The following is a 15,547-nucleotide window of genomic DNA, read 5'->3' on the forward strand; positions in this document are numbered from 1 at the left end:
GAGTGGGAGAGGGAGAAGCAGGCCTCCCGCCGAGCAGAGAGCCTGATACGGGGCTCAATCCCAGGACCCTGGGCTCATGACCTGGGCCGAAGGCAGACGCTTAACGACTGAGCCACCTTGGTGCCCCGGTCATGGAAAGTTCTTGAAGTGAGTTAGCTTCAAAATCACAGAGACAGCACAGTATGAGTAGAATAATTTCTTCATTGGGGAAAAAGGCAGAAAACAGCGATTAAAAGAGACTGAAAGAATAAAAGAGATCACCTGGCACAGAGATTTCGTGTTAGGGAACACTGAAGAATCTAAAATAGTTTGTTAGGATATCCCAGAAGCCTAAGAGAAAACCTTCGCTGTCAGAGGCCTGTGGGAAAAATGTACAACAAAGAGAAGATTCTAACGACAAAAAGAAGATAAATGGATCTTCTATGAGGACTCTTACTTTGGAAAAAATTATTGAAAAGAATTACAAATGTACCTGTTATGGAGACTGAACGTTTGTGCCCCAACTTCATATGCTGAAGCCCTAAATCCCCAGTGTGATGGTATTTCAAAACAGGGCCTTTGGGAAGTAATTAGGTTTAAAGGAGGTCATAAGGGTGAAGCCCCCATGATGGTACTAGTGCCCTAGAAGAAGAGACCAGAGCCCTCATTCTCTCTGTGCCATGTGAGGATACAGCAAGAAGGCAACTGTCTGCCAACCAAGTAGAGAGTTATCACCAGACACCAAATCTGCCTGCACTTGATCTTGGACTTTCAAGACTCCCAAATTGTGAGAAATAAATGTTTGCTGTTTAAGTCCCCTGTTTGTGGTATTTTGCTATAGTGGCCCGACCTAAGACAGTACGTAAACAAGAACTTATTTGCTATTTTTCTATGTCTGCTCAAGAACCTCACATATATTGGAAGTACCCTCCTTTTCCATGGACAGGAGCTGCCTATGCACTGGTAAATAGAACAGTGGTTAAAAGTGAAGCTTTAAAGTCAGAGGTATCTGGGTTCAAATTCTGTGTCTGTTACTTTCTATAAAGTTTCAAACTATAAAAGACATAAATATAACCTATTGATGTCACTGGGCTGCTTGGTTCCTGTCCCAGATACACGAAAGAATGAGAGACCCCAGACCAGAATGGGGAGATAGAGTTTACTGAGTAGATACCAAGTATATATAATACATTTTCAAGAGAGAAAGCAGGTCACTGCTGGAGCAAGAGTGGCAATGGCCCCAAGAAGCTCTAGCTGCATCCTTCTAAGCCTGCTTTTTGTATATGTAAATTTGGCTTTGATTGACATTTTTGATTGACAGCTGGTGGTTATAACATTTTGGCTTCTGCGTATCCGCATACCCATGATGCATTCTAACTGTATTTACTTATGTATTGTATATTTATGAGTTTCTAATGAGTTTTTGCCTGGACCTTAGGACAAGCTGCACCTTTTGTATGCCTGCTCAGCTCTTGGAAGTCCCCTTGTGGCTTCTGAGCCAGCTCTGTGGCTAGGCCTTTCCTGTTCTGTTAGCCCTTGGAGGTGGCTTTGAAGGTGTGGCTGTTAACCCTCAGGGATGGCTGCGAGGATGTGACCAGCATCTGCTTTATTCCTCCTTGTTCATGCCTAACTACCTACCTCACATCATGAACCTTAAGGCATTGTGAGGATTAAATGATATAATTAAACATATATAAAATTAAATATGTATATTAAAAACCCAGTTCATGGCCCACAGGATTTTCTTTTTTTTTTTTTTAAGATTTTATTTATTTGAGAGAGAGAATGAGAGAGAGAGAGAGAGCACAAGAGGGGGGAGGGTCAGAGGGAGAAGCAGACTCCCTGCTAAGCAGGGAGCCCGATGTGGGACTCAATCCCAGGACTCCAGGATCATGACCTGAGCCGAAGGCAGTCGCTTAACCAACTGAGCCAACCAGGCGCCCCAGGATGTTTTTAGATCATAGCATCATAGCAATAATATACAGACAAGAGAGAAAAAGTCCTTTTAATATTAAACAGGGCTGCCTGTGAAATAAGCACGATCAAATTTATCAGTACTTTTTTTTTAAAAATGAAATTCTAAAACCAACAACAAAAAAGTACTTTCAAAGCAATGACTAAACAGTTGGGTCAATGTCTTCTCTAGCCAGACCTCACACAGCTCACAGTTGTAAGGCTGGCTTGAAAATCTCTGAGCAGTGAGATTCCTGTGGCGTTCCTCAAAACATAAATACAGAACATTTCTTATATTCTAATGTGATTCAGTAATGTTCTAGTAGTTCTTAGGGATAGAGTAGTGACCAAAATGGACAAAATCCCACCACACAATAACTCTTTGTTAACATTCTGGTTAATATATTCCAGACATACATATTTGTAATACAGTTGATCTTTGAACAACACAGTGGTTAGGGATGTTGACCCCCTGTCAAAAATTCGTGTATAAGTTTTGACTCCCCCAAAACTTAACTTCTAATAGACGACTGCTGACTGAAAGCCTTACTGATAACAGTTGATTAACATATATTTTGTATGCTATATGTATCATATACTGTATTCTTATAATAAAGCAAGCCAGAGAAAAGAAAACGTTATTAAGATAATCATAAGAGAAAATACAGTACCGTACTGTTATCTATCCAAAAAAACCCTGTGTATATGTGGACCCACACAGTACAAACCCGTGTTGTTCAAGGGTCAACTACATAGATGTATGAATATATGTGTGTGTGTGCGTGTGTATATATATATATACATATATATATAATTTTACGAAACAGAACCCTCTCCATCTTATTTTGCTATCTTTTTGCCATACTCAACAACTAGTCACAAAATTTTTTTTTAAAAAGATTTTATTTATTTATTTGACACAGGGAGACACAGCAAGAGAGGGAACACAGCAGGGGGAGTGGGAGAGGGAGAAGCAGGCTTCCCGCCGAGCAGGGAGCCCAATGCAGGGCTTAATCCCAGAACCCTGGGATCATGACCTGAGCCGAAGGCAGACGCTTAACGACTGGGCCACCCAGGCACCCCACAAATCTTTTTTTTTTTTTTTAAGATTTATTTATTTATTTATTTGAGAGAGAGAGAGAGCACACGTGTGGGAGAGAGGGCGAGAGAGAGAGAAAAAGAGTAAGAGAGAGAAGCAGACTCCCTGCTGAGTGTGGGGATCCATCCCAGGATCCTGAGATCATGACCTGAGCTGAAACCAAGAGTTAGATACTTAACCAACTGAGCCACCAAGGCGCCCCTAGTCACAAATCTTTTAATGCCCAAAACCAGCTCTACATAACTTTAAATGTTGCATAGGAGTCCATTTAATTACATCATTTCCAAATTTGTACATGAAAAACAATGCTGCGGTGAACATTCCTATAAATACATTCTTACCCATTTAATTAATCTCTTTAGGATAAGGAGAGGAATTGTTAAAATAAAGGTATACACATTTTAAGTTTTCATACACATTGCCAAATTACAGGAGGGATATTTTAAGGAAATGACAAAATACAAACAAAGAACATTTAATTCAAATATTCCTACATAATCACACCACTGCAGAAGTCCACTGTTCCAACTGGAGATCAGCTAGAACCTAGTATTTGATCACACTTAGTTCTTTTTTTTTTTTTTTTAAGATTTTATTTATTTGAGAGAGCACAAGAAGAGGAAGGGGAAGGGTCAGAGGGAGAAGCAGACTCCCCACTGAGCAGGTAGCGCGATGCAGGGCTCGATCCCAGGACCCTGGTACCATGACCTGAGCCAAAGGCAGACGCTTAACCAACTGAGCCACCCAGGCGCTCCTGATCACAATTAGTTCTTAATGACTAAGTAGCATCTCTACATATTTTCCTATAACATTAACAAAAATAACTTGCAGCAACCACAATAATCCATGCACCTTTTAATCTCCAAGACTTCAAATAACTGGGTTAAAGGCAAGTCTGAATATTTTGAAAATATTTTTTAAACATCTAACACTAACAGGTTGGGTTACTTTGCCCAAATGATATACTTTCTCCAATCCTACAAAATATCTTCTGATTTTGAGTTTAATTAATTTATTGAACCAAAACTCAACACACAATTTAAGGCCACTGATAAGAGAACAGTATAATTCATATGCTACACCCTTATGGTACAAGCGATTTTGATTTTATACATATACAAGGATATATACATATATATACATAGATATATATATGTATATTTATCTGTAAAGATATATAAATGCATAGATATGTGACTGGAAGTCCACAAGCTAAATGCAACCTCTAGCCAAGCAAGCAATAGCGATCATGGGGTCAGAGAGGTGAGGGGTAGGCCACAGGAAGTTGCCAAAGTCAAAAGACTTTGACTTTTTGCTCTATTTTTCTACATTATTTCAAGTGTTCACAATTTAAATATTTACATCTTACTCGTGTTTCTAAAAGAGAAAATTCCAATACCATTACACTGTTAAAAATGCTGAAATCTTAATCCCTAATGTGCTAGTATTCGGAGGTGGGGACTTTCAGAGGTGATTAGGTCATAAGGATAGAGCCCTTATGAATAGGACAGATGCCGTTTTTTTTTTTTAATTTTTTAATTTTTTTAAATTTGGAAGTCTGCTTGAGATTTTCTCTCACTCTCTCTCTCTCTGCCCTTCCCGGCTGCACTCACACGTGCATGCGCTCTCTCTCTCAAATAAATAAATAAATCTTAAAAAAAAGATAGGGGCACCTGGTGGCTCAGTCAGTTAAGCATCTGACTTCCACTCAGGTCATGATCTCAGGGTCCTGGGATTGAGCCCTACTAAGGGCCCACTACTCAGGAGGGAGTCTTCTTGTCCCTCTCCCTCTGCCCCTCCCCCCACTCATGCTCTATCTCTCTCAAATAAATAAGTTCTTAAAAAAAAAAGTATATCAACAAAAAAATTTAATAAAGAGGGCATCTGCCTGGCTCAGTCAGTAGAGCATGTGACTCTTAATCTCAGGGTGGTGAATTTGAGCCCCACACTGGGCATGGAGCCTACTTAAAATAAAAATTTTAAGAAGGGGCGCCTGGGTGGCTCAGTTGGTTAGGTGTCTTCTCCCTCTCCCTCTGCCTGCTGCTGCACCTGCTTGTGCTCTCTGTCAAATAAATAAACAAAATCTTTAAAAAAAAATTAAAAACCAAAAAGAATAACAGAAGTGCTGTATGCAACTTTTTAGGCCAGGTCTTAAGAAGCATCCAGCTGGGGCGCCTGGCTGGCTCAGGCAGTAGAGCGTGCAACTCTTGATCCTAGGGTTGTGAATTCAAGCCCCATGTTGGGTGTAGGGATTACTTAAGGAAATTAAAAAAAAAAAAAAGTATCCACCTGTTGCCTGGTTCTCTCCCTCCCCCATCCTCCTCCCTTGGGATGGATACTCAACCTTGGAACCAAGCCACCATGCTGTGAGGAAGCCAAGCAGCCACATGAAAAAGCCATATGTAGGTGTTCTGACTGACAGCACGAGGTAGGGTTTCCGTCATCTACCAGTATCAACTGCCAGACAGTGAGGAAGTGAGCCTCCAGATGCTTCCTGCTCCCAGCCTCTGAGTCTTACAGCTAAGAACCCAGACATGAAGCAGCACACAAGCCATCTCCACGATGCCCTGTATAAACTTCAGACACACAGTTTGTCAGCTTAATAAAAGGTGGTTTTATGCCACCAAGTCCTGGACTAATTTGCTACGCTGATATACAGCTGGAATAATATAAAAGAAACAGTTAATAGTTCATATTCAGTAAAGAAGCAATGAGGGGTTGGAGAATATAGGGAGATTTTTACTTTCTCTTTTGACACTTAGTATACTGCTTGAATTATTGAATTAAATATACTGACATGCAATTACCATTTTATCTTTTAAATAAAGCATAACCTCACTTCCTAATTGGTAAAGTGAATTATACCTCTAATCACAGAAGGACTAACTAGTCTTCCAGTGCCTGGATGATACTGATAAAAAGTATTAAGATTTGAAAGAAAAAAAGTTGACAAAAATGTCCTTTACTGACTAAAATAAAACCCAAAAGTTAATCAGATGATTAAAAAGGCTTTGTAGCCACATGTAAAATGCTAAATATTATTATTACATTGGGGAAATATATATATAAAAATACACACACACCACAGTATCTAAATACGTATTTGTTAGAAAGATCTGGGAAGATGCATACCAAATTCATTTAGGGAAGTACAGAATAAGCCAGATACAGGGAAGTGAGTGACGAGAGTTTAGTCTTACTTTTAATGTACTGATTTTTTTTTTGAAAGAACATATTCATGTATTTCAATAACTAAATATTTTACAATTTAATTTTACAATTAAAATAAATAAGAAAAGATAATAGCAGTAGCTATATTTGCTAGGTGGAGAGGTTTCTCAAGAAATTTTTCAGGCACACATATTTTTCTTCCGGGAAAAAGGCCAATCTTAATGTGACTTATTTAAGTACAGTGAACATTAGCCACAATTTATAGGGCCTTTGGGCCTATAAAGAGGAATCTGACCAAGGATCTCCCAGATCACATGCTTATAGTACTTTAATATGAAAATAATTTAAGTAAATTAAAAATGTAGAAGTTTCAGTTCACTGTTTAGAGCTGAAATACAGAGCTCAACAAACCAAAAAAAAAGGGGGGGGGGATTATCTGCATTCCAAATCTTAGGTTACAACAGAGAACAGGAAAAACACAGAGTATAATCCAAGTTCACATTACTAAATCTATCTGTTCGTTCTTTCTGGAACTCCTATCATTAATAAAAGAAACTTTATGCCAAGAGACAGCCAGTCAAGGAGAACAGAAGAAGGAGGTGGCAAGAGAGCAAAAGAGAGTGAAGCCAGAATAATTCTGCAAATGGCTTCAATGGGAATGGAAAAAGTCCCTCTGCAGGCCATTTTTATTGTTTAAAGGAAATATTAGTCACTAAAAAAAAAACAAAAAAAAACTAAACCCCAAAACAACTAAATACAGTAGTTATAAGGAAGTGGTTTTTTTTTTTTTTTTTTAAATACTAACCTCACAAGGGACACACACACAAAATACCAAACTTAAAAAAATGATTTATAGGATACCTGAGTGGCTGAGCTGGTTAAGCATCCGACTCTTGATTCTGGCTCAGATCATCATCTCAGAATCATAAGATCGAGCCCTGCACTGGGCTCTGTGCTCAGCACAGAGTATGCTTGTCCCTCTCCCTCTGGTCCTCCTCCTACTCCTGCTTTTTCTGTCTCTCTCAAATCAATCAATCAATAGAATCTTTTTAAAAAATGATTTATAATTAGATTACAATTTTGTGTTGGCATCTTTCTACACATGTAGTAGTATTCTACTACTATGTCAAGAAAAATCCGTATTTATCCCCGGGCATATTCCCGTATTAAATCAAGTAATGAAACATAGAATAACTTGATAAAGATATCTGATTTTAATTGAAAGGAACTCACTGTATATTCTTATCCACTTCTTTGGGTCTTATCAGCCAGTATTTAATGAGTAAAGCACTAATTAGAATAGGATAGAAATAGACTATAGTGTCAGATAATGCCTCTATTTATTAATGTTTTTCTGAACATTCCTGAGACAAATAGAAACATACACGCACCTAGCAAAATACAACTGTGTTATGAACATGTGTGTAACTCTATGATGTAATTAAATCATTGGAAGGAGACATGCCAAATGAGTAAGCAAAGCTTTGTCATGAGCACCCCAAAATGGGCATTCTTTGTACTGCAGTCTTATCAACCTTACACTTAAATTCTGTTTATAATGTATCATCTAAAACACTCCTATAATGCAACCAGAAATACAGTCATTTGCTTTAAAGTCAATAGTGTAGACAGACAATAAAATGAATGAAAATCAGATTTATATTCCTTGTACTAGTAGAGCTTAGCAGTTAAAGAATCAAAACTTACATAAGCACTGATGAGGCAATAGTAAAGAATTTGAATTGCTGCTTGTGTCCATTTTGCCTTAGGAGACATACAAGTTTTTTCTATTTTTTTTTTAATTTTTTTTATTGTTATGTTAATCCCCATACATTACATCATTAGTTTTAGATATAGTGTTCCATGATTCATTGTTTGTGCATAACACCCAGTGCTCCATTCAGTATGTGCACTCTTTAATACCCATCACCAGGCTAACCCATCCTCCCACCCCCTCCCCTCTAGAACCCTCAGTTTGTTTTTCAGAGTCCATTGTCTCTCATGGTTCTTCTCCCCCTCCGATTTCCCCCCCTTCATTCTTCCCCTCCTGCTATCTTCTTCTTTTTTTCTTTCTTAACATATATTGCATTATTTGTTTCAGAGGTACAGATCTGAGATTCAACAGTCTTGCACAATTCACAGCGCTTACCAGAACACATACCCTCCCCTCTATTTTTTTTAAAAGGTTTTATTTATTTATTTGAGAGAGAAAGAGAGCAGTTGGGGGGGGCAGAGGAAGAGGGACAAGCAGACTCCCCGCTGAGCAGGGAGCCCAGTGCAGGGCTCAATCCCAGGACCTGGAGATCATGACCTGAGTGGAAGTCAGATGTTTAACTGACTGAGCCACCTGGTCGCTGCTAGCTTTTTCTATTTTAATATATATTTTTTAAATGCTGATGAGAAAAAATTCTACCAATTTAGAAATCAAAGAATGTAAGAACAGAAAAAAAGTCTTGTTAGAATTATTGGAAAGCTAAACATCATAGAATATATTTTCTTTTCAGATCATGTAACAGCGCATTCAAAAGTTTTATTCCTCAGTGAAAAAAAGTCTGTCCTAATTATTGTGTATTATTTTACTGCTTATAATGTCTTTGAAGTAGCTTACAAAGTTTTGTTTTTAGGGGCGCCCGGGTGGCTCAGTCAGTTAAGCCACTGACTCTTGATTCTGGCTCAAGTCATGATCTCAGTGTCATGGGCTCAAGCCCCACATCAGGCTCCGAGCTCAGCAGGGAGTCTGCTAAAGACTCTCTCTCCCTCACCCTCTGCCCCTCCCACAGCAGCAGCTCTCTCTCTCAAATAAATAAATCTTTAAAAAAAAAATTTATTTTTAAGGTTAATTATTTGACTAGGTAATGCATTCACATAGTTTTAAAATGTGAAAATACAATGAAGAATCTCCCTTACTCCTTTCTCCTACCCCCCTAAGGTCCCCTTGATCACAAATATGTTTAAAGGTGCTTGAAGGAGACCAACAGGCAGTAGAACTGAGCATGGCACTAAAGAAACAACCCAGTGCCTAGAGCTAAGCTGCCAGGGTTGAATATGCCTCTGCCACTCTCTGGTCAGCTCTGACACCTGGGAAAAGTGACTTAACCTCTCTGTGCCTCAGTTTCCTCATTTGTAAAAGGAAAATTTACATCAGAGACTTTCTATGGGCTTAAACTAGTACCTAGACTAGCTTCAAATTCTCCTCAATGTAACCATTATTATGAGCCTGAGGTAGATCCCTTGGAAACCATTTCTATGTATTTACAAACATATTATACTGACCTACACACATACCTCCCACACACACTCTCATACTCCAACCTGCAAAGGCATTTCTATGGCTTTCACTATCATTTCTCAGATACTTCTAAAATATGTTTCTTCTTTATATAGTTTGTGTGCTCTCTCCCAAAAAAAGCAGTTCCTATCCCTTCCTACCCATTTCCCCTCCCACAGAGGCAACCATTTTTAAATTTTAGATGAGTATTTTAGTATTTACCTCCATGTCTTTATATATAAATATGCATCATTGCTACTTCTTGATTTTTCAGTTTTAAGCAATATCCACTGATTCACCAGTATAAAATATGAAGACCTAGTTCTCTCTTTTCTGCACAAACCACACATGTGCACTCTTGCCATCTCCTAATAGTTATATCATAAATTTGTTTAGCTCAATAGTCAGTTTTAACATTATGACTATGCAAATGATCTTCACAGTTGAATCATGTAGTAAACTCTACTTATTTTTCTTTTCTGTACTATTTTCTGTACTTCCTTATTCTTTTTTTTCCCCACTTACTTGGTTTCCTATGACTTTTGACAACTTGTTTTCATTTTTCTAGATCACAAGATGCCTAGACTTACCAGGTATTCTATCAATTCATCTTTCTGAAAAAAATCTCTGCTAGAGCCTTGTGACACCCTCTCAATGAAACCAGCCGTCTTGTGGTCCTGGTGCGCAGCTATCACCTTGGGATCTCTGTTCACCATTATCCTGAAGTTACTTTTGCTTCTTGCATGTGCCGGATCTCCTGCTTTCTATACTCAAGTCTTATTCTTCTTCCTGGGTTTATGCCTTCTTTTTGGTGAAAAATAGTTCATCCTCTAGTAACTATCTAAGAAATGGTACATGAGGTGGCATTTTTGAAGACTCCCTCCGATTTGACCAATACTTTGGTTGAATACAGAATGCTGGAGTTGTAATAATTTCCCTTCAGAACTTAACATCTTTGTGCCAATCTGCTGCTGAAAAGTCTAAAGTCTTTATACTCTTGATCCTTTATACGTGACCTGTATTTTCCAAGAACAGCAAGACGGCCAGAATTGTTAGAACAAAGTGAGCAAAGGGAAAGAGTGGGCTAGAGGGGGGACAGATCATGTAGGGCTATGTAAATTGTGTTTGTTTTTTTTTTTTTTTTCACTCTAAGTGTTGTGCAGAGCTACTGTAGGATTTTGAGGAGAACATTATCTGATATATTGAAAATAGATCACTTCAGCTGCTGTAGTGAGAACTAAACTTGAAGAAAGTGGGGCATGACAGGAGGGTAGAAGCAAGGAGACTCATACGGAGGCTAATTTCAATAATCCATGCAAGAGCTGATGGTAGACTAGACCAGGATGTTACACTGGAATTGTAAGAAATGTCTGGATTCTGGATATATTTTCAAGGTTGAGCCAAAAGGATTTGTTTCTGCATTAGCTATGAGGTTGAAAGAGTAAAAACTGACACAAAAGGTATTGCCTAAGTAACCAGAATAATAGAGTGAATAGAGAAGACAAGGAAGTTTAAGCTTGACGGCAAGAAAAAAAGTTTGGTAATGCACACATTAAATGTAAGATGCCTACGATTTACCTAGATAGAGATGTTGCATCAACATCTGGACATATAAAATTCTGGAATTCGGAAGCAAGCAGCATCTTGGCTGCTCTTGTTCTACGGCATGACTTTGGCTCTTTCTTGTTTTGGCACTTACCCTTCCTTTGATCCTATCCATTTTCTGTGCCAGGTTCTCTCGTGTGAGCCACATAATATCCTTTTAATATGTCTTTTTCTACATAACTCAGTCAGAACTTCTCTAACCTATAATAAAGAACTTTAACTGATATTATTACTAAATTAGGGGAAAAAAGTTAATTTTAAATTGTGAATGAATAGGACTTTATTAAAACAGAAAGGAAATAATGGTGAAATCTTAACTGCTCCTAAGCTGAATATATCCTTTGGCAAAGCCCATCTATTTCCACAGAATAGGCAAAACGAATCTGCACCGCAGCATACAACTAATGAGCAAACCATAAATAATCATTAAAATCCTCAAGTTTCCCCAGGTTTTTACTTGCTATTAGCACTTTAAATCCTCAGGAATTGATAATACTCTAACCTACAAGAAAATCCTATTTGATTATATGAGGTAAAAAATAACAAAAATTCCAAATTAGTACCTAAAATTAATGAGATGCTACTCTATTGCAAGGATGAATTAAATGTCCATTTTTAGAAAGATGGGAATAAATTTCTGCTCCATCATCATACTGTAATACATTACTGTATCCATGAGTGTCCTGAACATGCAGACATCTAAATTCTGGTGGCTATAACTAATACACAAAAATTATACCCTCAGATAAACTGTTTTTAAAATATAGGCTGGGGAGTTAGACTTTCAAAGAGTAGTAAGATAAAGGTACTAAAAAGTATAAGAGCAGAAGATAATGAATGAGAGGTAGAAAAGCCTAACATATTATAAGCTGACAATATTTAAATGAAAAAAAGATAGTTTAAAATCTCTTTCTGATTATAAGATATATTATCACAGAAAATACAGAAAACTATAAAAAAAAGTCTCCCCTTGTATTCTACAATCCAGAGATAAACTGTTAACATTTTCACGTATTTTCTTCAAGTCTTTTTTTTCCTGTGTGCACATATATATGGTATGTGTGGGTACCGAAAAACATGACCGTACTAAATGCGATTTCTATATCTTGCTTTTTATTCATTTCATATATGAATTTCCCTTATTATATATTCTTTTTTTTAAAATTTTTATTTATTTATTTGACAGAGAGAGAGACAGCGAGAGAGGGAACACAAGCAGGGGGAGAGGGAGAGGGAGGATCAGGCTTCCCGCCGAACAGGGAGCCCAATGCGGGGCTCGATCCCAGGACTCTGGGATCATGACCTGAGCTGAAGGCAGACACTTAATGACAGAGCCACCCAGGCGCCCTATTATATATGCTTTAAAGACGTAATTATTTTAAACATCTGTATAAAATTCCATCATATGAACATACCATGATATAACCACTGCCCTACTGGTAGGCAATTAAGTTTGTTTATAACTATTCACTACTAGAAATACTACTACAATAAAGAATATTACACATTACTGAATTTAGAGAAATTAGACCTTACTTCTGAATTTCTGAAATCAGAGATCTTTTTTTTTTTTTTAAGGGTTTTATTTATTTGACAGAGAGAGACACAGAGAGAGAGGGAACGCAAGCAGGGGGAGTGGGAGAGGGAGAAGCAGGCTTCCCGCGGAGCAGGGAGCCCGATGCAGAGCTCGATCCCAGGACCCTGGGATCATGACCTGAGCCGAAGGCAGACGCTTAATGACTAAGGCACCCAGGTGCCCCTGAAATTAGAGATGTTATTTCAAAAGATACTCTTTCAGAAAAAAAAAAAAAAAAAAGTTTTGAGAAAGCACTTAAAAGCTACAAGGCAGATATGGCCCCAAAATGCTGCTTGATTTGCAGTTTAAATAAAAGAAGAAATAAAAATTATAAAGCACAATTCAAATCAAACAAATGTCTATCAAACCTAATCAGCAAGTTTCCTTACTGAATCAAATGAGTTTCTCCTCCCTTCTGGCATCTTCAATTCTGCTATCAGAAGATATCTTCAATATCTGCTATCTGTCCCTGTTGTACACCAGTAGATCACCCATCCAGGATCACCCATCAGTGATTTATAGCGTGTGAAAATATCCAGCACAGACTAAAAACTGTAGACTTTTAAAGGTTTGTAAAATCTAAAATCTATATTCACATAAAGTACTTTCCACTAGAACTGCTATAAACAATGTTCCATCGGGCATGAATGTATGCATTAAAGACAAAACAAAACAAAAGCTAAATATGGTTTTCCTGACAGTCTACTAAAGAGGACAGAAATGTACAGGAAATCATAAAAAGTAGGGCTTAGTTTTAGCCATCTCTAAAAAAAAAAGGCAGCAGAGCTAAGAGAAAAAAGCATGATACTATGTTAAAAATAAAAATACTATACTAAGAAAAAAAGAGGTAGTAATTCATATTAAAAAACTGATCTCCTGGGAAAATTTACCAGTTAAATTCAAGTCTATTTTTTTATTCCTAGTATCACAGTAATTTGAAAAAAAAATTGCCTTATGTTTAAATTTAGACATAAAAACTATCAGCCATTTAATGTCATAAATAGGAGAAAATATTTTAAATATTCTCTCCTCAGACTCATCTATTTTTACATCAAGTTACCAGAGATATGAAATTGCCATTTTATCTCTATAGCCACAAGTCTAATTTATAAGTTCTTATTTTATTGATTTCCCTCTAAGACATTCTTTAGGATTGTAAGTCCTAGCATATGCTGACTCAAAGAGGAATATCATTCACAAGAAACATACTTCTGGTCACTATACATAGACACTGAGTCAGCAGAAAACCTGCTTATTAACCACTAAAAATTCAAATATTTGAGCAAATGTTTATTCCTGGCTTTATTAACTGGTCTATGATAATATATCTCTGTACGAGAGTATTCTAGAACAATGAAATGTTGTCTAACATAATAATAATATATCTTATTGTTAATAAGAGTTAAATTTCTTCTTTTGCATATAAAAAGTATAAAGCATAATACATAAAAAGTCCTGTATTTAAGATTCTAGACACTTGGGAAAGTCTTAAAAACCTTACAAATTCAAATCTCATTAACAATCAATTCAATGAGACTATCTAAAGCCTGTTGTTCAGAAACCTGCCTCTGTAGAATAATTGATTTGGATTTGGAAATGCTTTATTGAGATTTTTATTGTCACGTCATTTGTTAGAGTAGGATCTGAACCATGTCACAACAGGAACTGTGACTTCACAGCAATTTATCAGGTAAACAAGCTCCATATGGCTAAAGACTATATTCCTTAATACAGAACAGAAAAGGCTATACCCACATTACTTACCTATGATGGTGATATCACCAACATAAATCTACCATAGATGACAATCTGTTTTTATCTCTAATAAAAGAATTGCTGGCAAGTACTTTGACCATTATGACTTGAATCACTGTAGAATTTCAATTATGAAATAATTTTAGTGACCATCAGATGAAAATAACCCATTCCCACAAATATAGGACAGAAGGGGTATAGTTCAATTCCAAATAGGACTGTCCCATTCATCTCACCAGATTGATCAGCCTTCTCATTGCATGTTCATGAGAGCAAACACATTCACAGGGATCGAATCCACCTTCTGCCATGACTGCCCAGCTTGATTTAACTCGACTGTTTAAATCTAGGAGCAAGAAAAAAAAATATTAGACAACTACTGAGCGTAGTACTCTTTCTGTTGAGCTATGAAAAATTCATATTATTGTACAGACTCATAATAATTCTCTTAAACTAAGGATAGCTCATATTGGTTAATGACCTATATTTATGAATTACTAATCATATAAATTATGAATCTATAGAAATGATTACCTACCCCTTCTACCATCAGACTAATTTCCTACAAATGTGAATGTCTTCAGATGCTCTATCCTGCCTCCCTGTGAAGCAGTTGATGCTAGAGTCCTACTGTGCTTAATTAATTCTTTAACTTTGTTAGTCATAGTACTGCTATAGACTGAATGCTTGTGTCCCCCACAAAATTCATATTGTTAAAAAGGAGACAGCAGGCCCCAAAATGGGAGTAACTCATGCTAAAGCCCATGTCAGCAAACCAAGACCTAATACCCATTCTAATTGCAGTTTCAACTTTAAGAACTGTAACCTTTAGCCAGTCAACATGGAATTACCCAGTCAGCACTAGTGAGATAATACATTCATAGACCCCTTCCATTCCCCTTAGGAAGGTGACCTTGCCTAAAACAATATATTCTTTGCTAATAATTTCCTTTTTCCACCCCCTTTCTGCCTTTAAAAACCTTTCCTTTTCTACAGCTCGGTGGAGCTCCTTTCTATTTACTAGATGGGATGCTGCCCAACTCATGAATTGTTGAATAAAGCTAATTTGATCTTTAAATTTACTATTTAGTTTTTGTTATTTAACAAATTTGGTGAAAGCGGCAGGATAAACGAGCCTTCT

The 15,547-nt window shown here is 37.2% G+C and overlaps 1 protein-coding gene across 1 annotated transcript in view; it reads right to left on the minus strand.

Moving 5' to 3' along the window:
* Window positions 1–15,547, minus strand: part of SMIM14 (small integral membrane protein 14) — an 81,023-nt gene that overhangs the window by 31,413 nt on the left and 34,063 nt on the right. The window contains exon 2 of the mRNA XM_036112062.2: window positions 14,643–14,752. Coding sequence (XP_035967955.1) covers window positions 14,643–14,717 — 75 coding nt within the window. The 5' untranslated portion in view covers window positions 14,718–14,752. The remainder of the gene's footprint in view (window positions 1–14,642; window positions 14,753–15,547) is intronic.

This window comes from Halichoerus grypus, chromosome 3, assembly GCF_964656455.1.
Source record: "Halichoerus grypus chromosome 3, mHalGry1.hap1.1, whole genome shotgun sequence".
Classification (NCBI taxonomy): Eukaryota; Metazoa; Chordata; class Mammalia; order Carnivora; family Phocidae; genus Halichoerus; species Halichoerus grypus.